We start from the raw sequence: 25177 nt of genomic DNA on the forward strand, positions 1-25177 counted from the left end.
GAGGTTGTTAATGCTCTACTGGGAGGTCAACCCGGTGGTAGGGGGTGCCTTCCAACAGTGTTAGAGACGACAGTGTGGAGTACCACTAGATGTTAGTAAGTGGCCAAAAAAGTGGGACTGGGGTGTGCAGTGCCAAAAAGGTGTGAGAAAAAAAGAAACCAAGAAAAAGTGTGTTTAAAATTGGTTTTGAAAAAGCACTTAACAAAAGTTTATTCCAAGTGTGCTTGCCATACCAATGTTAAAAACAATGTAACCTTAAGCTGACTATTTATGAAGACAGCCTATGGTAAGTGTGGTCATGTGGTCGACAAGTTTCAGCAATGAAGGGACTATTACGTCCTTGCTTTCATCAGGACCAATTTACAATAAAACTACTGCACCAACATAAGAATGTGAGACAAAACATAGAACTAACACCCATGAAAACATAAACAAGTGTCCACAGTCACCTGAATGCTTTGGGTGCCCTTACAGTCTGTGCACGTCACTGTAGAGAGAGAAAAAAAAAAATCCTTATATGCTTATAGAAATTCAAATCCTAGAGTCCAAAATAAAAACCACAATAGCTACTAAAGTCTTTAGCAAGAATCTAGATGATACAAACAAAAACAATAGGGATTTTAGAGAGCACACTCTGTCGGTTAAGATGGATAAATTCAAGAAAGATCTTGATAAGTTTAAGTTCGAGAAGATTTATCCTTACTCTAGCGACACATACACTCCCCCAGACTTTGGTACTAATACCCGTAGAAAAGGATCATCCTACAGTACATCTAGTTCTGGTGATAACTCGTCGGGCAGTGACACTGGCAGTGATAACTCCTACTCACGAGGTCGAGGCCAAGGTAAAAGGAATTTTAGATATAATTGGAGGGGCAACCAACAACAACAGTGGTGGTCACCCCATCCTTGGCAGTTTGGAGGAATGCAACCCTTCTTCCCACCACAACTACCAGGCCCATTCCAACAGCCGATGGGTCCAAATATGCCAAACCTCCCCGGCAATTTCCAAGCGAATAACTTCAACGGACAGCCTTTTTTAGGGTTTGGCCGGGGCAGATCCAGAGGCAGGAAGAGAGGGAACACTCAAGTTCACTTCAGCCCCCCATCGACATCAACAGAGGGGAGGACTCTGAGGAGCAACTCATCCAAGAACAAGGAGACCGGACAGAGCAGTGCAGCTCCAGTATAGTCATCAACCTGAGCAGTCACGTGTTGACCCAGCAAGAAGAGGAGGCCCTGAATAAGGGTCTGGGCTTTGTGCCAACTCATTATAATGATGAGTTTGAAACCCGGCTAGAAGTAGCCAGGTTTCTGAGGAAGATAAGATTACACTTCTTCTTCGCGGACAAAGAAGAAAATACTCAGAGTGAAGAAGATGTCAACACCGGTTTGAAGTGTAAGTCCACTTTCACCCCTCCCACTCACCTTATGCCTCCACAAGTATTGGCCTATGAGCAAGCCCTCGAAAAAGAGATGGATGATCTCTTCAGTACTCATCATAGAGTTTTTCAGAACTTGCCCAAAGCTCATCACTTAGCGCTTAAGTCTCTGACTGACAACAAGGACTTAACCATAAAGCCAGCCGACAAGGGCGGATCGATTGTTGTAATGGACACTCAAGTTTATAGAACAGAATGTCTCAGACAACTTAACTTGAGACAATCTTACGCTCCTGTAAATCATGACCCGACAGAAGAGCTTAAATCAAATATCAAAGTAATGGTTGAAGAAGCCTCCTCTGAGGGATGGATCACTCCTGCTGAAGCTAGGTACCTGTGCACTGAGCACCCTAAAATGCCCTACTTTTACACCCTACCTAAAGTTCATAAGGAGCAACGACCGCCCCCTGGACGCCCGATAATTTCCGGGATAGGATCAGCCCTGGAACCCCTCTCCACCTTTGTGGACTATTTTCTGAGACCAATGGTGCAGGAAATGCCCACCTATCTCAAAGATACCACTGACCTCCTCAGATTGATACCAAACATCGAATTTGATAGAGATACTGATCTCCTAGTTTCATTCGATGTTGAGGCACTCTATACCTCCATCCCGCAGGATGAGACATTGGACGTGGTACAACAACTACTGGAGTCAAGAGAACTGAACAGCATTACTCCCATTCAATTTATAATGGCCTGTGCCACCTTGGCCATGAAACAAAACTTTTTTCAATTCGAGGACCAGATTTACCTTCAGACATCAGGTACCAGCATGGGGAGCGTTTATGCCCCCAGCCTGGCGAATCTGTATGTTCACTCGTTCGAACAAAATCATGTACTGAACCAGACTAATCCTTTCATCGATAGAATAAAAACCTGGAAAAGGTACATCGACGACGTTTTTGTTGTGTGGCGAGGGTCGAGCGATAGTTGCCTAGAATTCCTAGGGTGGCTGAATAACAGGAACAACCATCTTAAATTCACCATTGAGATCGGTCAACTACAACTAGCCTTCCTTGATCTCTTAATAACAGCAGGACCTGAGGGCCTACAGTCAGAACTTTACAGGAAGTCCATTGCAAGGAACTCTCTGTTACTTTTCGACAGCAATCATCCACGAGCTCTGAGGGAGAGCCTCCCTTTTAGCCAATTTCTTCGGGTACAGAGGAACTGTTCTACTAGGATAACTTTCAACAAACACTCTACCGATCTGAGTAGACAACTAGTGGCCAGGAAATATCCTCCCAAACTTGTGAAAAAGTCCATGAAAAGGGCTATGAACAATAATCTGGAAGCCTTATTAGAACCGAAACCTCCCAAGCCGGAGCTAGACCGACTCACCTTTGTCCATACTTTTGGCAGCCTCTCAAACCGCATTCAGAGTGCGGTCAAGAAACACTGGCCGATCCTGAACTCCGGGCATCTTAACCTTCCCCGCCCCATGATCTCCTTCAAGAGGGGCCCGAATCTGAGGGACAGACTTGTGCATACCAGGCCACGCGACGAGATGCCCAGAGCTGTAGGCACATTATGGGATCTTCCACCTGTCCAAGGACATCACCCCTGTGGCAACTGCCAGGTCTGTGCCCAGACAAAGAAGACACTGGAAATAGACATAGGGACCACCAGACCATGGAAGCAATTCAAATTCACTAATTGTAATAGTGACCACGTCATCTATCTGATCACTTGCCCTTGTGGTTACAAGTATGTGGGCATGACTACACGCAAGGTCCGCATACGGATATCTGAGCACAAGAGCACGATCCGGTGCGCAAGACAAGCAACAAAACTTACTTCTCACTTTCTGGAGGCCAAACATCTAGCCACCGAATTTCAGTGGACTGTCCTTGAGCAACCGTTTATACCAACCCATACTACAGATGTGGCCATCTTCTTATTGAAAAAGGAACAAAGATGGGTACTCAGATTGAAAACCCACAAAGAGGGGTTGAACGATGAAATTCCGTGGTCCTCATTGTGATTGGTCCCATTGGCAATACTATCGCCTTATTCAAGTTTCCAGTTTCATCCCTGTAGCTATATCTCCAGCAGTGGGCAGTTAGCTTTTCCCTAGTAAGAGGGATACAGTTATCCAGGCTTTCCCGAGATTTGTGTATCCTTCTTTGTATTAAGATCTTCAGGCTAGCTTGTACTATACTTGAATAGGGAATCCCTGCTTTCAATTGCTGTACCTACAGACAGACACTCAGGGAGTTCTACTCCCCTCATGGTGTATTACACTTCCGTGGCCTTAATCTATGAATGCAAACTTCACTCCTTGAGTTTAGAGTTTTTTGCGCTTCCCTATAGCTTGCCAGTGCTATGTACTCCAAAACGCAGTTTTTTATCACCTTTTTCTTCGGCCCGTATACTAACAGGACCTGTTATCGCTATTTGTTTACCCCCATCTCCCTGACAACCTACATCAGACCCAGCAATCTTATTGCAGCCTTTTTTTCCTATCACGGGACACGGCTCGGGCCCCACGTGACTGCGCGTCCAACCAGGAGACGCGTTCAGACGCTCAACGCGACCGCGCACCCAATAGCAGCGCGGCTTTTAAACATCCCTCCGCCTGCCTTTTGGTGTTTACATTGAGTACGCGCGAGCGCTGTTTGGCTTTCTAACGAGTGGGCGTATAGCCCCTACTGCAGTGATACTTATCCAGAGGCGCTAGTGCTTGCCTCATGTGGAGATTTAACCAATTAGAGCAGGGTTTATAACACGGTCCAATGCCAACCGTCAGTACCTCCCCAGACGGCCAGGACGCCGGCCAGGAGTACCGACGGTTAGGTGAGAGGAGCCCTTGCACTTTGCTACATCTCTTCGTTTTCGTTTTCTTTTGCTGAGGTCTTATACAGACGGAGCCTCCATTCAGTAAAGAATACCACCTTTGATGGATAAACAAGACCGTGGTTTCTCGGTTGTAATTTGAGGGAGAATTCTGTCTCTGTATTGTGCATTTTATGTTTTGACATGTGTTTTACATGTTTTTTAGAGCGGTGCTTCATTTTTCCCTGAGCCTCTGCCAGGTGGGGTGAGGCCAGCCTGCCTTACAGATTTAGGTAAGAGCATTATGACATGTGGCATGAGAAATTTCTTTCCACATGTATTTCCATTGAGTTTTGCCTAGTAAGTGCCTTTGTCAAAAAACCACATTTAGTTTGAACCATAATTAATGGTCTTACTGTTTGGCCCATTTGTTATTGATAGCTATACCTCCCCACTTTTTTCTCTCTCTACAGTGACGTGCACAGACTGTAAGGGCACCCAAAGCATTCAGGTGACTGTGGACACTTGTTTATGTTTTCATGGGTGTTAGTTCTATGTTTTGTCTCACATTCTTATGTTGGTGCAGTAGTTTTATTGTAAATTGGTCCTGATGAAAGCAAGGACGTAATAGTCCCTTCATTGCTGAAACTTGTCGACCACATGACCACACTTACCATAGGCTGTCTTCATAAATAGTCAGCTTAAGGTTACATTGTTTTTAACATTGGTATGGCAAGCACACTTGGAATAAACTTTTGTTAAGTGCTTTTTCAAAACCAATTTTAAACACACTTTTTCTTGGTTTCTTTTTTTCTCACACCTTTTTGGCACTGCACACCCCAGTCCCACTTTTTTGGCCACTTACTAACATCTAGTGGTACTCCACACTGTCGTCTCTAACACTGTTGGAAGGCACCTCCTACCACCGGGTTGACCTCCCAGTAGAGCATTAACAACCTCTGACGGGTGGTACGGATAAAATCCCAAATGATGAAGGGCGGATCCGAATGGTGACTGATGGGTATTTTTCTTCATTCTTGGAGTGCTCTCTGTGACACTATCTGTGTGAAATTGTGGTTCCTTGGTTAGTCTTTCCTTACTTATGGGCATTTTCATTTCAAGACCCTCTGGTACCTTTGTTGTTTATTAGTTCTTCTGGGGATAGTATCCAGAGCTTGGTCTTTAAACTTCCCCTAGGTCCTCCCCTACCGTTGTGTTTTGTTGTCTCAGTGCAGTCTTTTGGCTGCGGACCTAATATTCCCTACGAATTAATTATATCGTAGTAGTGGTTCATCACGTAATTGTGATTCGAACCTTTTATTGCCACTCTGGATCATATTTTGCACGCTTGACAGGACACTTTTCCCTACCATGGCCGAGAACCACGGCTTATCTTTCTCCGATGCTGATCTCCTAGCAGCACTGGCAGATCATCCTGACTTGACAGACTCCTCAGTGTCTGCTGTCACTACGGGGGAGGATGAATGGGGTAAACTATTAGTTCTAAAGAAGTCACAAACTAGGACAGCTACACATGGCACAATCATGGCACAATATCTACGTAATGACTGTGCACCCACCGGTCTCATAGTAACCAACACACCTAGACTATTTCTTAATGATAGGGAGTTTCTAAAAAACTGGGCATTGATCGCCTGGAGGTGTACCAGAGACTGGCTGATACTGATTATCCAAACTTCTAAACGCATAGCTGATACTATGCTTATAGAAATTCAAATCCTAGAGTCCAAAATAAAAACCACAATAGCTACTAAAGTCTTTAGCAAGAATCTAGATGATACAAACAAAAACAATAGGGATTTTAGAGAGCACACTCTGTCGGTTAAGATGGATAAATTCAAGAAAGATCTTGATAAGTTTAAGTTCGAGAAGATTTATCCTTACTCTAGCGACACATACACTCCCCCAGACTTTGGTACTAATACCCGTAGAAAAAGATCATCCTACAGTACATCTAGTTCTGGTGATAACTCGTCGGGCAGTGACACTGGCAGTGATAACTCCTACTCACGAGGTCGAGGCCAAGGTAAAAGGAATTTTAGATATAATTGGAGGGGCAACCAACAACAACAGTGGTGGTCACCCCATCCTTGGCAGTTTGGAGGAATGCAACCCTTCTTCCCACCACAACTACCAGGCCCATTCCAACAGCCGATGGGTCCAAATATGCCAAACCTCCCCGGCAATTTCCAAGCGAATAACTTCAACGGACAGCCTTTTTTAGGGTTTGGCCGGGGCAGATCCAGAGGCAGGAAGAGAGGGAACACTCAAGTTCACTTCAGCCCCCCATCGACATCAACAGAGGGGAGGACTCTGAGGAGCAACTCATCCAAGAACAAGGAGACCGGACAGAGCAGTGCAGCTCCAGTATAGTCATCAACCTGAGCAGTCACGTGTTGACCCAGCAAGAAGAGGAGGCCCTGAATAAGGGTCTGGGCTTTGTGCCAACTCATTATAATGATGAGTTTGAAACCCGGCTAGAAGTAGCCAGGTTTCTGAGGAAGATAAGATTACACTTCTTCTTCGCGGACAAAGAAGAAAATACTCAGAGTGAAGAAGATGTCAACACCGGTTTGAAGTGTAAGTCCACTTTCACCCCTCCCACTCACCTTATGCCTCCACAAGTATTGGCCTATGAGCAAGCCCTCGAAAAAGAGATGGATGATCTCTTCAGTACTCATCATAGAGTTTTTCAGAACTTGCCCAAAGCTCATCACTTAGCGCTTAAGTCTCTGACTGACAACAAGGACTTAACCATAAAGCCAGCCGACAAGGGCGGATCGATTGTTGTAATGGACACTCAAGTTTATAGAACAGAATGTCTCAGACAACTTAACTTGAGACAATCTTACGCTCCTGTAAATCATGACCCGACAGAAGAGCTTAAATCAAATATCAAAGTAATGGTTGAAGAAGCCTCCTCTGAGGGATGGATCACTCCTGCTGAAGCTAGGTACCTGTGCACTGAGCACCCTAAAATGCCCTACTTTTACACCCTACCTAAAGTTCATAAGGAGCAACGACCGCCCCCTGGACGCCCGATAATTTCCGGGATAGGATCAGCCCTGGAACCCCTCTCCACCTTTGTGGACTATTTTCTGAGACCAATGGTGCAGGAAATGCCCACCTATCTCAAAGATACCACTGACCTCCTCAGATTGATACCAAACATCGAATTTGATAGAGATACTGATCTCCTAGTTTCATTCGATGTTGAGGCACTCTATACCTCCATCCCGCAGGATGAGACATTGGACGTGGTACAACAACTACTGGAGTCAAGAGAACTGAACAGCATTACTCCCGTTCAATTTATAATGGCCTGTGCCACCTTGGCCATGAAACAAAACTTTTTTCAATTCGAGGACCAGATTTACCTTCAGACATCAGGTACCAGCATGGGGAGCGTTTATGCCCCCAGCCTGGCGAATCTGTATGTTCACTCGTTCGAACAAAATCATGTACTGAACCAGACTAATCCTTTCATCGATAGAATAAAAACCTGGAAAAGGTACATCGACGACGTTTTTGTTGTGTGGCGAGGGTCGAGCGATAGTTGCCTAGAATTCCTAGGGTGGCTGAATAACAGGAACAACCATCTTAAATTCACCATTGAGATCGGTCAACTACAACTAGCCTTCCTTGATCTCTTAATAACAGCAGGACCTGAGGGCCTACAGTCAGAACTTTACAGGAAGTCCATTGCAAGGAACTCTCTGTTACTTTTCGACAGCAATCATCCACGAGCTCTGAGGGAGAGCCTCCCTTTTAGCCAATTTCTTCGGGTACAGAGGAACTGTTCTACTAGGACAACTTTCAACAAACACTCTACCGATCTGAGTAGACAACTAGTGGCCAGGAAATATCCTCCCAAACTTGTGAAAAAGTCCATGAAAAGGGCTATGAACAATAATCGGGAAGCCTTATTAGAACCGAAACCTCCCAAGCCGGAGCTAGACCGACTCACCTTTGTCCATACTTTTGGCAGCCTCTCAAACCGCATTCAGAGTGCGGTCAAGAAACACTGGCCGATCCTGAACTCCGGGCATCTTAACCTTCCCCGCCCCATGATCTCCTTCAAGAGGGGCCCGAATCTGAGGGACAGACTTGTGCATACCAGGCCACGCGACGAGATGCCCAGAGCTGTAGGCACATTATGGGATCTTCCACCTGTCCAAGGACATCACCCCTGTGGCAACTGCCAGGTCTGTGCGAAGACAAAGAAGACACTGGAAATAGACATAGGGACCACCAGACCATGGAAGCAATTCAAATTCACTAATTGTAATAGTGACCACGTCATCTATCTGATCACTTGCCCTTGTGGTTACAAGTATGTGGGCATGACTACACGCAAGGTCCGCATACGGATATCTGAGCACAAGAGCACGATCCGGTGCGCAAGACAAGCAACAAAACTTACTTCTCACTTTCTGGAGGCCAAACATCTAGCCACCGAATTTCAGTGGACTGTCCTTGAGCAACCGTTTATACCAACCCATACTACAGATGTCGCCAGCTGCTTATTGAAAAAGGAACAAAGATGGGTACTCAGATTGAAAACCCACAAAGAGGGGTTGAACGATGAAATTCCGTGGTCCTCATTGTGATTGGTCCCATTGGCAATACTATCGCCTTATTCAAGTTTCCAGTTTCATCCCTGTAGCTATATCTCCAGCAGTGGGCAGTTAGCTTTTCCCTAGTAAGAGGGATACAGTTATCCAGGCTTTCCCGAGATTTGTGTATCCTTCTTTGTATTAAGATCTTCAGGCTAGCTTGTACTATACTTGAATAGGGAATCCCTGCTTTCAATTGCTGTACCTACAGACAGACACTCAGGGAGTTCTACTCCCCTCATGGTGTATTACACTTCCGTGGCCTTAATCTATGAATGCAAACTTCACTCCTTGAGTTTAGAGTTTTTTGCGCTTCCCTATAGCTTGCCAGTGCTATGTACTCCAAAACGCAGTTTTTTATCACCTTTTTCTTCGGCCCGTATACTAACAGGACCTGTTATCGCTATTTGTTTACCCCCATCTCCCTGACAACCTACATCAGACCCAGCAATCTTATTGCAGCCTTTTTTTCCTATCACGGGACACGGCTCGGGGCCCCACGTGACTACGCGTCCAACCAGGAGACGCGTTCAGACGCTCAACGCGACCGCGCACCCAATAGCAGCGCGGCTTTTAAACATCCCTCCGCCTGCCTTTTGGTGTTTACATTGAGTACGCGCGAGCGCTGTTTGGCTTTCTAACGAGTGGGCGTATAGCCCCTACTGCAGTGATACTTATCCAGAGGCGCTAGTGCTTGCCTCATGTGGAGATTTAACCAATTAGAGCAGGGTTTATAACACGGTCCAATGCCAACCGTCAGTACCTCCCCAGACGGCCAGGACGCCGGCCAGGAGTACCGACGGTTAGGTGAGAGGAGCCCTTGCACTTTGCTACATCTCTTCGTTTTCGTTTTCTTTTGCTGAGGTCTTATACAGACGGAGCCTCCATTCAGTAAAGAATACCACCTTTGATGGATAAACAAGACCGTGGTTTCTCGGTTGTAATTTGAGGGAGAATTCTGTCTCTGTCTTGTGCATTTTATGTTTTGACATGTGTTTTACATGTTTTTTAGAGCGGTGCTTCATTTTTCCCTGAGCCTCTGCCAGGTGGGGTGAGGCCAGCCTGCCTTACAGATTTAGGTAAGAGCATTATGACATGTGGCATGAGAAATTTCTTTCCACATGTATTTCCATTGAGTTTTGCCTAGTAAGTGCCTTTGTCAAAAAACCACATTTAGTTTGAACCATAATTAATGGTCTTACTGTTTGGCCCATTTGTTATTGATAGCTATACCTCCCCACTTTTTTTTCTCTCTCTACAGTGACGTGCACAGACTGTAAGGGCACCCAAAGCATTCAGGTGACTGTGGACACTTGTTTATGTTTTCATGGGTGTTAGTTCTATGTTTTGTCTCACATTCTTATGTTGGTGCAGTAGTTTTATTGTAAATTGGTCCTGATGAAAGCAAGGACGTAATAGTCCCTTCATTGCTGAAACTAGTCGACCACATGACCACACTTACCATAGGCTGTCTTCATAAATAGTCAGCTTAAGGTTACATTGTTTTTAACATTGGTATGGCAAGCACACTTGGAATAAACTTTTGTTAAGTGCTTTTTCAAAACCAATTTTAAACACACTTTTTCTTGGTTTCTTTTTTTCTCACACCTTTTTGGCACTGCACACCCCAGTCCCACTTTTTTGGCCACTTACTAACATCTAGTGGTACTCCACACTGTCGTCTCTAACACTGTTGGAAGGCACCCCCTACCACCGGGTTGACCTCCCAGTAGAGCATTAACAACCTCTGACGGGTGGTACGGATAAAATCCCAAATGATGAAGGGCGGATCCGAATGGTGACTGATGGGTATTTTTCTTCATTCTTGGAGAGCTCTCTGTGACACTATCTGTGTGAAATTGTGGTTCCTTGGTTAGTCTTTCCTTACTTATGGGCATTTTCATTTCAAGACCCTCTGGTACCTTTGTTGTTTATTAGTTCTTCTGGGGATAGTATCCAGAGCTTGGTCTTTAAACTTCCCCTAGGTCCTCCCCTACCGTTGTGTTTTGTTGTCTCAGTGCAGTCTTTTGGCTGCGGACCTAATATTCCCTACGAATTAATTATATCGTAGTAGTGGTTCATCACGTAATTGTGATTCGAACCTTTTATTGCCACTCTGGATCATATTTTGCACGCTTGACAGGACACTTTTCCCTACCATGGCCGAGAACCACGGCTTATCTTTCTCCGATGCTGATCTCCTAGCAGCACTGGCAGATCATCCTGACTTGACAGACTCCTCAGTGTCTGCTGTCACTACGGGGGAGGATGAATGGGGTAAACTATTAGTTCTAAAGAAGTCACAAACTAGGACAGCTACACATGGCACAATCATGGCACAATATCTACGTAATGACTGTGCACCCACCGGTCTCATAGTAACCAACACACCTAGACTATTTCTTAATGATAGGGAGTTTCTAAAAAACTGGGCATTGATCGCCTGGAGGTGTACCAGAGACTGGCTGATACTGATTATCCAAACTTCTAAACGCATAGCTGATACTATGCTTATAGAAATTCAAATCCTAGAGTCCAAAATAAAAACCACAATAGCTACTAAAGTCTTTAGCAAGAATCTAGATGATACAAACAAAAACAATAGAGATTTTAGAGAGCACACTCTGTCGGTTAAGATGGATAAATTCAAGAAAGATCTTGATAAGTTTAAGTTCGAGAAGATTTATCCTTACTCTAGCGACACATACACTCCCCCAGACTTTGGTACTAATACCCGTAGAAAAGGATCATCCTACAGTACATCTAGTTCTGGTGATAACTCGTCGGGCAGTGACACTGGCAGTGATAACTCCTACTCACGAGGTCGAGGCCAAGGTAAAAGGAATTTTAGATATAATTGGAGGGGCAACCAACAACAACAGTGGTGGTCACCCCATCCTTGGCAGTTTGGAGGAATGCAACCCTTCTTCCCACCACAACTACCAGGCCCATTCCAACAGCCGATGGGTCCAAATATGCCAAACCTCCCCGGCAATTTCCAAGCGAATAACTTCAACGGACAGCCTTTTTTAGGGTTTGGCCGGGGCAGATCCAGAGGCAGGAAGAGAGGGAACACTCAAGTTCACTTCAGCCCCCCATCGACATCAACAGAGGGGAGGACTCTGAGGAGCAACTCATCCAAGAACAAGGAGACCGGACAGAGCAGTGCAGCTCCAGTATAGTCATCAACCTGAGCAGTCACGTGTTGACCCAGCAAGAAGAGGAGGCCCTGAATAAGGGTCTGGGCTTTGTGCCAACTCATTATAATGATGAGTTTGAAACCCGGCTAGAAGTAGCCAGGTTTCTGAGGAAGATAAGATTACACTTCTTCTTCGCGGACAAAGAAGAAAATACTCAGAGTGAAGAAGATGTCAACACCGGTTTGAAGTGTAAGTCCCCTTTCACCCCTCCCACTCACCTTATGCCTCCACAAGTATTGGCCTATGAGCAAGCCCTCGAAAAAGAGATGGATGATCTCTTCAGTACTCATCATAGAGTTTTTCAGAACTTGCCCAAAGCTCATCACTTAGCGCTTAAGTCTCTGACTGACAACAAGGACTTAACCATAAAGCCAGCCGACAAGGGCGGATCGATTGTTGTAATGGACACTCAAGTTTATAGAACAGAATGTCTCAGACAACTTAACTTGAGACAATCTTACGCTCCTGTAAATCATGACCCGACAGAAGAGCTTAAATCAAATATCAAAGTAATGGTTGAAGAAGCCTCCTCTGAGGGATGGATCACTCCTGCTGAAGCTAGGTACCTGTGCACTGAGCACCCTAAAATGCCCTACTTTTACACCCTACCTAAAGTTCATAAGGAGCAACGACCGCCCCCTGGACGCCCGATAATTTCCGGGATAGGATCAGCCCTGGAACCCCTCTCCACCTTTGTGGACTATTTTCTGAGACCAATGGTGCAGGAAATGCCCACCTATCTCAAAGATACCACTGACCTCCTCAGATTGATACCAAACATCGAATTTGATAGAGATACTGATCTCCTAGTTTCATTCGATGTTGAGGCACTCTATACCTCCATCCCGCAGGATGAGACATTGGACGTGGTACAACAACTACTGGAGTCAAGAGAACTGAACAGCATTACTCCCGTTCAATTTATAATGGCCTGTGCCACCTTGGCCATGAAACAAAACTTTTTTCAATTCGAGGACCAGATTTACCTTCAGACATCAGGTACCAGCATGGGGAGCGTTTATGCCCCCAGCCTGGCGAATCTGTATGTTCACTCGTTCGAACAAAATCATGTACTGAACCAGACTAATCCTTTCATCGATAGAATAAAAACCTGGAAAAGGTACATCGACGACGTTTTTGTTGTGTGGCGAGGGTCGAGCGATAGTTGCCTAGAATTCCTAGGGTGGCTGAATAACAGGAACAACCATCTTAAATTCACCATTGAGATCGGTCAACTACAACTAGCCTTCCTTGATCTCTTAATAACAGCAGGACCTGAGGGCCTACAGTCAGAACTTTACAGGAAGTCCATTGCAAGGAACTCTCTGTTACTTTTCGACAGCAATCATCCACGAGCTCTGAGGGAGAGCCTCCCTTTTAGCCAATTTCTTCGGGTACAGAGGAACTGTTCTACTAGGACAACTTTCAACAAACACGCTACCGATCTGAGTAGACAACTAGTGGCCAGGAAATATCCTCCCAAACTTGTGAAAAAGTCCATGAAAAGGGCTATGAACAATAATCGGGAAGCCTTATTAGAACCGAAACCTCCCAAGCCGGAGCTAGACCGACTCACCTTTGTCCATACTTTTGGCAGCCTCTCAAACCGCATTCAGAGTGCGGTCAAGAAACACTGGCCGATCCTGAACTCCGGGCATCTTAACCTTCCCCGCCCCATGATCTCCTTCAAGAGGGGCCCGAATCTGAGGGACAGACTTGTGCATACCAGGCCACGCGACGAGATGCCCAGAGCTGTAGGCACATTATGGGATCTTCCACCTGTCCAAGGACATCACCCCTGTGGCAACTGCCAGGTCTGTGCCCAGACAAAGAAGACACTGGAAATAGACATAGGGACCACCAGACCATGGAAGCAATTCAAATTCACTAATTGTAATAGTGACCACGTCATCTATCTGATCACTTGCCCTTGTGGTTACAAGTATGTGGGCATGACTACACGCAAGGTCCGCATACGGATATCTGAGCACAAGAGCACGATCCGGTGCGCAAGACAAGCAACAAAACTTACTTCTCACTTTCTGGAGGCCAAACATCTAGCCACCGAATTTCAGTGGACTGTCCTTGAGCAACCGTTTATACCAACCCATACTACAGATGTGGCCAGCTTCTTATTGAAAAAGGAACAAAGATGGGTACTCAGATTGAAAACCCACAAAGAGGGGTTGAACGATGAAATTCCGTGGTCCTCATTGTGATTGGTCCCATTGGCAATACTATCGCCTTATTCAAGTTTCCAGTTTCATCCCTGTAGCTATATCTCCAGCAGTGGGCAGTTAGCTTTTCCCTAGTAAGAGGGATACAGTTATCCAGGCTTTCCCGAGATTTGTGTATCCTTCTTTGTATTAAGATCTTCAGGCTAGCTTGTACTATACTTGAATAGGGAATCCCTGCTTTCAATTGCTGTACCTACAGACAGACACTCAGGGAGTTCTACTCCCCTCATGGTGTATTACACTTCCGTGGCCTTAATCTATGAATGCAAACTTCACTCCTTGAGTTTAGAGTTTTTTGCGCTTCCCTATAGCTTGCCAGTGCTATGTACTCCAAAACGCAGTTTTTTATCACCTTTTTCTTCGGCCCGTATACTAACAGGACCTGTTATCGCTATTTGTTTACCCCCATCTCCCTGACAACCTACATCAGACCCAGCAATCTTATTGCAGCCTTTTTTTCCTATCACGGGACACGGCTCGGGGCCCCACGTGACTACGCGTCCAACCAGGAGACGCGTTCAGACGCTCAACGCGACCGCGCACCCAATAGCAGCGCGGCTTTTAAACATCCCTCCGCCTGCCTTTTGGTGTTTACATTGAGTACGCGCGAGCGCTGTTTGGCTTTCTAACGAGTGGGCGTATAGCCCCTACTGCAGTGATACTTATCCAGAGGCGCTAGTGCTTGCCTCATGTGGAGATTTAACCAATTAGAGCAGGGTTTATAACACGGTCCAATGCCAACCGTCAGTACCTCCCCAGACAGCCAGGACGCCGGCCAGGAGTACCGACGGTTAGGTGAGAGGAGCCCTTGCACTTTGCTACATCTCTTCGTTTTCGTTTTCTTTTGCTGAGGTCTTATACAGACGGAGCCTCCATTCAGTAAAGAATACCACCTTTGATGGATAAACAAGACCGTGGTTTCTCGGTTGTAATTTGAGGGAGAATTCTGTCTCTGTCTTGTGCATTTTATGTTTTGACATGTGTTTTACATGTTTTTTAGAGCGGTGCTTCATTTTTCCCTGAGCCTCTGCCAGGTGGGGTGAGGCCAGCCTGCCTTACAGATTTAGGTAAGAGCATTATGACATGTGGCATGAGAAATTTCTTTCCACATGTATTTCCATTGAGTTTTGCCTAGTAAGTGCCTTTGTCAAAAAACCACATTTAGTTTGAACCATAATTAATGGTCTTACTGTTTGGCCCATTTGTTATTGATAGCTATACCTCCCCACTTTTTTCTCTCTCTACAGTGACGTGCACAGACTGTAAGGGCACCCAAAGCATTCAGGTGACTGTGGACACTTGTTTATGTTTTCATGGGTGTTAGTTCTATGTTTTGTCTCACATTCTTATGTTGGTGCAGTAGTTTTATTGTAAATTGGTCCTGATGAAAGCAAGGACGTAATAGTCCCTTCATTGCTGAAACTAGTCGACCACATGACCACACTTACCATAGGCTGTCTTCATAAATAGTCAGCTTAAGGTTACATTGTTTTTAACATTGGTATGGCAATCACACTTGGAATAAACTTTTGTTAAGTGCTTTTTCAAAACCAATTTTAAACACACTTTTTCTTGGTTTCTTTTTTTCTCACACCTTTTTGGCACTGCACACCCCAGTCCCACTTTTTTGGCCACTTACTAACATCTAGTGGTACTCCACACTGTCGTCTCTAACACTGTTGGAAGGCACCCCCTACCACCGGGTTGACCTCCCAGTAGAGCATTAACAACCTCTGACGGGTGGTACGGATAAAATCCCAAATGATGAAGGGCGGATCCGAATGGTGACTGATGGGTATTTTTCTTCATTCTTGGAGAGCTCTCTGTGACACTATCTGTGTGAAATTGTGGTTCCTTGGTTAGTCTTTCCTTACTTATGGGCATTTTCATTTCAAGACCCTCTGGTACCTTTGTTGTTTATTAGTTCTTCTGGGGATAGTATCCAGAGCTTGGTCTTTAAACTTCCCCTAGGTCCTCCCCTACCGTTGTGTTTTGTCATATAAGGACATAACCATATTAACAAAAGAATCACCAAGATTGTGCACACAAAGTACTGCATGTAAAAAAGACCAGGAGACCTTATCAAAAGCCTTCTCGGCATCAAGGGCAAGCGCAACCGCCGGAAGGGTAGACAATTTTGCTTTCCCGATGATATGGCAAAAGGTACGGATATTGTCTCTAGCCAATCAACCTTTAACAAAGCCCGTCTGAGATGGATGAATAAGCAGTGGAATATAGGATTCCAAACGTTTCACCAAGATTTTGGCGAAGAGCTTTGCTTCCATATTAAGTAGGGATATTGGGCAAAAATTCTTAGGATCCGAATGATCTTTACCTTCTTTTGGTATCACTACGATAGTAGCATCTGCAGCAGAGCCCGAAACCGAACCTGATGAAATAAAAGTGTCAAAGACAACTTTAAGGCGAGGAACAATAGATGTAAGAAAAGTCTTATAGAACATGATGGGAAATCCATCAGGTTATCCGAGCTTGCCCAGAGCGTGTGGCTTTAATTGCATGTATGATCTCCTCAACAGTAATCGGACCGCCCAACTTCACACCATCATCATCCGAAACAGTCTGAATAGGGATCGTCTTTAAAAACCATTGACACTGATCAAATGAGGATTGATTAAGAGGAGTATACAATTTACTATAATATGCACGAAAAACCTCAAGAATCTCCTTAGTTTGAAATTTCTTAGTGCCAGAACTATCAGCAATACAAGATATCTGAGATATGACCTAAGGTTAGATTCCTGAAATTTTAACGTTGCCGCCAAAATTTTACCTACACGGTTTTTTAAAAGTAAGCGTTTGGATTTCTGAGCTTGAACCCCAATGTGAGTTCTTTTAGTGACAATAGTATTGTAGGAATACTTTAAATTCTTAATGGTTTGTAATAATTGTTTGTCTTTAGAATGTCGATAGAGGGACTCTTGCCTCTTAATATTATCTGCTAAATCCGTAAGTTCTGTCTTAATATCAGCATTCCTCCTCGCCATACGTTTAATAACTTGTCCTCTAATTGTACATTTAAAAGCATCACACAAAACTATTGGAGAGCTGACTGTGCCTTCATTATCAGAGAAAAAATTATCAATTTCCTCATTCAAAGCCGCAACATGAGTTTGATCATACAGAATTTCCGTATTTAACCTCCAGGTACGAGGTTCTTTCTTGTCAGCAAGATTGAGGAGAGAAAAGGATACAGCAGCATAATCAGAGACAAGAATAGGATGGATGTAAGGAGACGACGAAAACTGTAAAAGAGCTGAGTGGACTAAAAGATAGTCAATACGAGAAAAGCTAGAATGAGGAGAAGAGAAAAAAGAGAAGTCACTACCAGTGGGGTTATGTAGACGCCACTGATCTTGAAGATTAGCAGAGGCACACATATTGGTCATCTGTTTGTGAGCCCTAGGAGGACGGAATTTAAAAGCAGAATGTCTATCTAAAATGAGGTCCATTGGAAGATTAAAATCTCCACCTACTATCAGATTACCCTTATGAGGAATCTCAGACAGTTTTTTTAGTGATCGACCGCCAGAACGATTGATCATCACTGTTTGGAGCATAAATATTCATAACGTAAAGATTGAGAGAGCCATTAGAAAGTCGAGATAGCAGCCATCGTCCTTCCGAATCATGCTCTGCAGAAACCACAGATAACCCTGAATTTTTAGAAATTAATGTTATCACTCCATTCTTTTTACCAAAGCCATCAGAGCACACAACATCAAGGACCCATTCTTTCCTCAATAATAAAGCTTTTTGGTAAGATATTTTCATTTCTTGTAATAATACTAAATCCGTAGAAAGATGCTTGCAATAATCCAAAATTTTTGCCCTTTTCACCGGGTGATTCAATCCACGTACATTAAGCGACAATACGTTCAACCCAGGCATAAAAACAGAAGAACATAAAATCCACTAAGCACTGATAGAAGCAATAATCACAAAAAAACCCACAGACACAGTAACATGAATGACAACACAAGTAATAAGCGCCAGCAGGAGATCCAGGGAAAGAAAGAAAGGGGAAAGAGAGGGAAAAAAGAAAGAGAGACATGAAAGCCAGAAAGAGGAAATAGGAAGACAAGAAAAAAGAAACCCACCAGGGCAGGTCTAGAAGAGACCAAATCATACGAGGGGGGAACATGGAGAGGTAAGCAGAAAGGCCACCAAGGGAAAGGAAATAACAACCCATTACCCCATACGGTAAGGAAAAATATAAGAATAACTATAAAGATTGATAGGAGAAATTAGCAAATATACTATATAGCTAGACAAAGATATAACCAGTAATAGGAAGAAGAAAAGCATGAACGATCAAATCAGGGAACATCACACAGTAGAAAAATCTAAAGAATAAATGTATAGAACCAGATAAGGACTAAATCCCAATGTATAACAGTAGAAGTAGTATCATATGTCAAGTATAACCAGAAAAATTAATAAATATAAATTCATCAAAATGATCAGAAGGATCAAAGAGCTATTAATTCATACCTCCCAAACCGTAAACAGAGAACATAATACAATTGATTCATATCTCAATACTAATGAATTAGAGGAATAATCAATGAAGAACAATAAATATAAAGCCAACTCAATAAGAAGCAAGGCATGAAACAAGAACAAATGATATATTCACATCAAAACACATAAAAGTAAAGATAAAGGATCAACTAATGAACAGAAAGATATGCATACATATCGCCCAAACTAGAGCAAGTAAAAGAAAATGCAAATAATTCTAGACAAAGATATAATAAATCCGAACGAATCAACAATAAAGAACAACAAATATATAGCCAAAACAAAAAAGAATGAGATAAACATGAAGCGAAAGCAGATGACATACACGCAGAAAGATAAATAAAGGCATCTATAGAAGGTCTAATAATGTAGAAAATACTATAGAAGAATAAATGTATCAACAAATAAGAACAACAATATAAATAGGATATTCGAAAAACACCGAACCACAAAAGTAACAATCAACATAAAATGAGCAGTGAAACACCATCATTACATATCAATGTATCTATTGGAATGTAAAAGAGAAGAAACACATGAATTGGAAGACATATTGACAGGATACCAGCCATGAAACACAAACAACAAACTGGGAGTAAGCGAAATAAAACATATAGGCAAGAAAGAAAAAGAACAAATTACACAAAAACCTGCAATCCAAAGCAAGGTTAAAACATGACAACCGCGGAGTTATCATAAACCATATGTACATCTAGGAGTCTGGTAAGTACAGCATTAGACTACACCAAGACTTATACACCAAAAAAGATTACAAGAGAAAAGACAACATTCCAGGAAGAACTTAAGAACCAGAGGGACCGGGCGAAGGTGAAGAATCCATCTGGGACTCCATCTGATTATCCAGGAAGGTCGAAAGATCCGCAGGCTCATAGAAAATTTGAGAACGACCTCTAAAAGTTATACGAAATCTTGAAGGACCAGCAAAGGAAAATGGAATGTTCATGTCGAGTAAACGCCGTTGTTTATGTTTATGTTTATGTTTTTAAGATTTTTATTGCGCGCAAATACCCGAGGGTGTCTCGTCGCAGATCGGACTCCTGAGATGAAGCTACCTTAAAATCATTGATCAAATAACCAAGTTTTCAGGAGCTTTCGGAAGATGGTGAGGGTTGGGCTGGTTTTAATGGACAGAGGAAGGGAGTTCCACAGCTTAGGGGTGGCTACTAGGAAACGCCTGTCTCCCCAGCTGGCGGTTCTGGTACGCGGGACGGCAAGAAGATAGGTACTAGCAGAGCGAAGGTGTCTTTGTGGGGCATAAATTCGAAAAGCATCTTTGAGGAACCTTGGTCCAGAGTCATGAATAGCCTTATAGGTGATGCAAAGAGCTTTAAATTTTATGCGATTCTTAACTCTTAACCAATGCAAATGGCGTATGGCCATGGAGGTTGAGCGGCGGCTGGGGATATCAAGCAGAATTCTGGCCGCTGCATTTTGCACAGACTGCAATTTAGATAGAATCTGTTCCTGTGTGCCAAGAAAAAGGGCATTGCCATAGTCCAATTTTGAGAAGACAAGGGTGGTAATCAAAGTTTTCCCAGCTCCTGACGGGAGGTATGGCAGCAGTTTTCTGATTTTTCTTAGCATGACGAAAGATGAAGAGACCACCTTGTTCACATGATGTTTAAACACCAGCTTATCGTCGAATACAACGCCGAGGTTTCTGACCTTGGCAACCGGGGTCGGGGGTAGACCCATTTCACTGGGCCACCAGCTGGAGGACCATTCTGGTGCAAGGTTGCCGAAGGTCATAACCTCGGTCTTGTCCGAGTTTAGCTTCAAGCAATTACTAGACATCCACAAACTGATGATCCTCATTCCTTCCTGAAATCTTGCAGCCACAGCTGGCCCATCTTTGTGTATCGCCAGCACTAATTGGGTATCATCCGCATAGGTGGTTAAGCGGAGACCCTGAGCTTTAATGACTCTCGCCAGATCTGCCACATATATATTAAATAAAGTGGGGCTTAGTGCAGAGCCCTGCGGCACCCCACAAGGTAGGGTAAATGTTGGCGAGTAAAAGGAGCCTAGTTTTACTGCCTGGGTACGATTAGCCAAAAAGGAGGCAATGAGATACCTGGCGCGGTGGGTCACTCCCAGGGAGGTGACACGGTCGATCAGGATGGAATGATCGACCGTGTCAAAGGCGGCAGAGAGATCTAGAAGAACCAGGACCGCTGCCCCGCCCTGGTCCAGTATGGTCCTGATCTCATCTGAGGCCTTTATCAAAGCCGTCTCAGTCCCATGGCCCTTCCTGAAGCCAAACTGGGTGTCATCTAGGAGCTGATGGCAATCAATGAAATTCGCCAGCTGTTTATTCATGATGGCTTCAAATATTTTGGCCGGGAAGGGAAGGCAGGCAATCGGTCTGTAGTTGACTGAATCAGAGGGGTCCAGGGAAGGTTTCTTTAGCAAGGGCTTGATGATCGCGGTTTTCCAGATTTCAGGGTATATACCTGTTTGGAGGATGGAATTGCATAGGTCTGTGAGAGGGGAAGTAATAACCTCTTTTAAGGTGCACAGGATAGAAGGGGGACATGGATCTAGAGGAGACCCGGATTTGATAGAATTGATTAGGATGCTAATCTGATCTGTCGTGGTCAGATGGAAATTGGAAAAGAAGGGAGTGAGAGGGAGGGGCTGAGAGAGAGATTCAGCATGATCGGAACTCGTTGCCGGGGAGAAAGATGAGTAAATGTTCGTGACCTTGGTGAGAAAGAAGTTTGCCAGCGTATTGCAAAGGTCTTGCGATGGCTCATTTAAAGGGCCTGCTGGGGGATTGGAGAGAGATTCAACGACTTGAAAAAGCCTTCTAGACGAATTCTGAGCAGACTCAATCTGATCACAGAAGAAAATGCTCTTGTGCTTGACGATTGCCTTTTTGTATAATGCAAGCGCATCTTTATAAGTTTGTTTATCTGTGATGCTGTAATGTTTGCGCCATCGCCTTTCCAAATTCCTACAGTGTTGGCGTTGTAGCCGAAGATCTTCGGTGAACCATTGTGCGGATGGCGTAGATTAAGAAAACCTTTCCGTCTAATAACAGTGTCCCTGGCAAAGTCTTGGGAAATAGCAATCCGGCGGCACTCCCATGTAATCGCCTTGATCCTTCTCATCTGAGCTGAAATCTTTTCAGAGTGCTGATGACGCAGTGGTTTAAAAATCACCGCTCTAGGATGAGGTGAAGATTTAGGCCGAAAAGTAGGGACACGATGAGCACGTTCAATTTCAAAGTCTTTTTGAAAGGAAATCTGTAGAACAGAAGGAATCCATTGACACAAAAAGTCTATCAAAGAGGACGTAGACTTCTCCGTATCCTCGGGCAGACCAAAAATACGTAGATTACTCCTGCGATTACGGATGGAGCGTTTTATCTGTTGTATTGATTTTGAGTGCTGTTGCGTAGTATCCTCCGCACCACTAATCCGTGTTTCAGCAGCCGAGACACGAAGAGATAAGGATTTGAAATCATTTCTGATGGCTGCAACCACAACTTGAAGTAAGTCAGTATTGGTTTTGTTCGATTGTGCAATATCATGAACAGCATTTAACAGGGACAGAATGGTATCCAACGTAGTACCAGCATCTTTCTGAGCTGACTCCGGAGTAGGAGATGTTTGCTTTAACTTCTTAGGGTTACCTTTCGGGTTTTTGGTCTTGGGAGAAAGACCCATGTTGTCAGCCATTAGAGTGTGCAAGAAAAACAAAAATACACACATGTGCAGACTGTATGAGTACAGTTAGGAAAGGTGCAAATATGTCAGAAACAAAAACCGCACCCAAGGGCACAAATAGCGGACTCAGAAGAAGTTTAAAGACATATGTACTTTACAGCAAATAATTCAATATAATTGCACCATTAAGAGCATCCCAGTGAAAGAGAAAAAATAGCTCAGGCACCGTTAGTAGAAAATACAAACAGCGATGTACTTAAAATACAGACGTCGCCATATTGAGGAAAATATCTGAGGAGACAGATATCAAAAAAAGATATCAGTGTAGTACTACATGACTAGTAATAGGCCTTCCGTGGGACGCGTTAATTGCCATAAACAAAGAACATTCTCCTGTAATGAAATGTCAGAGTCACAGATATAAATGTCACATCCTCAATAATGAACAAAAGAACACCAAATAGAAGTTGCAACAGCTGAGGTATTACAGAGTCGCCACTAACAAAGCACGAAATGGCGACCGTTTGTAGAGAAAAAAATATAAAGCAGGGTTCTGTGAGAGCAAGAGTGTCAAACCGGGCAACAAGAGCAGTGAAAAGACCCAGGTGTCACATTAAGTATTCCAGAGAAGAGTTTGTTGAGTTGTCACTGAAGACAGTCATTGAAAAGGGCCGTAATTCTCCACATCATAACAGCTCCAAAAAACAACATGTTAGGAGGAAAAAGCCTTCTTAGAGAATCCTAAATAATTAATTTGAGCAAATATCACCTCATTCCCTCATGCAGCGCAGGTTCCGGTGAGATGCCCAACACTTGAAGAGATAAACGCTAGCGCTGCCGCCAGGATATAAAATGGTGGCCGCTCGCGAATTTCAGAGAGAGGGGCTCTGCGACGATTATCTAAGTCGTCCCAGCAGCGTGAGCAGAGAAAGCCTCACCAACTGCTCATGGCATGTTCCGAAGCCGAGAGCGCCGATTGCGGGCAGGTTTCACCGCGTATGAGGATCGGAAATCTCCCCGACGGCCTCCGTCACCCCGGAGCTCAAGTGCAAACCACCATTAGACAGCGGCGCGCAAGCCACGCCCCCTCTACCTGGGTGTGCTTGAATCAATAGTCTATTTTCTGAATGAGCATGGCCATCTGCCTCTACCCTTTTGAGTTTTTTTCCAGCCGCGGCCCGTGGAGGGAGTTAGGTGGGGCAGGGAGGTGGTGCGGGGGAGGGGCAGGGTGGGTGGTGGTAAACAATGGAATATGGATAATTGCAGGTAAGTAAACAATTTAATAAATAAAACGGATTTCGTAGCGCGCGCTGCATCTCTTTTTGAGATGCAGGGTGCGCTACGAAATCCGTTTTATTTATTAAATTGTTTACTTACCTGCAATTATCCATATCCACCACCCACCCTGCCCCTCCCCCGCACTGCCTCCCTGCTAGAGAACGAGTGGTAGAATGGCAATATATAATTTGCCTGTGGCTCTTTTTAGAGGACCTTACATGCTGAAAGGAATACAAGTGTTTACAAAGAGAAATAGTCTATTTCCTTCGGCTTTTCATGTTTAGAATAATTAAATAATAGGCAAACAAATGGAAAGAAGATGGAGTACATAAATGAAAATGTTTGTCTTTTACAATACTATCGAAAGTGGGGATACTTTAATTTCCTGAATCCTTTGCCTCATATGAAGATATGTTGGTCATTCTTAACAATATTTTTGTTTATTTCACCAAACAATTCTGAAATTATTATGCCATTGTATTGCTATGTAAATCTTGCAATGACTAGATATTTAATTGCATTCTCTCTCTTCACAGCTGTAAGGCTGACAAGAAATGAGCAGTCTGCACCAGCCTTAGGAGACACATCAGATCAAACACCAGGTGGGACTCCATGGTGCCAACATTGGGTGGAACCATGCGCTGTCATACATTTTTACAAACTGGAAACCTGTTGTTTCAATAGGAAAAGTTAATTGTGGTGGGTTTCTACATATCTTGGATGCTGTGTGAAAATTATTCCGACTATTCCCATCCATTTATTAATTTTTAGCTGATATTATGTAACATTGACTACCATTGTTACATATCAATGTATAATACAGATATGCTTGAATATTATTCCTTTCACGGAATAATGTGATGAGTTAAAGAGAAGAAGGAAGGCTCAATAGGAAAACTGTAACCCTAGGATTCATACCATGACATGGGCAAGCTTGCTGCCACATATCAAAACAAGCATTGGCATAGCCAATAGGTCTCGCTTTTGGGACCTTATAAGTATTTAGTTATGCAGCAGAATATCCTTGGTGCAACAACACCAACTGTTGCATGGCTAAACGCTTATAAGGTCCCAAATGCGAGACCTATTGGCTATGCCAATGCTTGGTACTGTAGTGCTAGCTATGTTTAACGCTTACATTCCGGTGCCCGTGCATGCGAGGGCCACTGGTAGGCTTGAGAAAAATAAACGCATCGTTTGCATAATAATGTAGGGTTGAAGCAGAACCGTTCATGTGAAGCACCAGGAGCCCTGTGGGATTCTGATTTAAATCGGTAGGCAATATGGTCTCCAACTGCGTTTTAGCGGCGAAACGCGGTCAATGGAAACAAGCCGCCAAAAAGTACGTCACGAGTGAAAGCTAAACCTTGT

The 25177-nt window shown here is 43.9% G+C and overlaps 1 protein-coding gene across 1 annotated transcript in view; it reads left to right on the top strand.

Annotated features, from left to right (window-relative positions):
* Window positions 1-25177, top strand: part of UNC79 (unc-79 subunit of NALCN channel complex) — a 641854-nt gene that overhangs the window by 336138 nt on the left and 280539 nt on the right. The window contains 1 exon segment of the mRNA XM_078660089.1: window positions 24343-24408. Coding sequence (XP_078516215.1) covers window positions 24343-24408 — 66 coding nt within the window.

This window comes from Lissotriton helveticus, chromosome 9 (assembly GCF_964261635.1).
Source record: "Lissotriton helveticus chromosome 9, aLisHel1.1, whole genome shotgun sequence".
Taxonomy (NCBI): domain Eukaryota; kingdom Metazoa; phylum Chordata; class Amphibia; order Caudata; family Salamandridae; genus Lissotriton; species Lissotriton helveticus.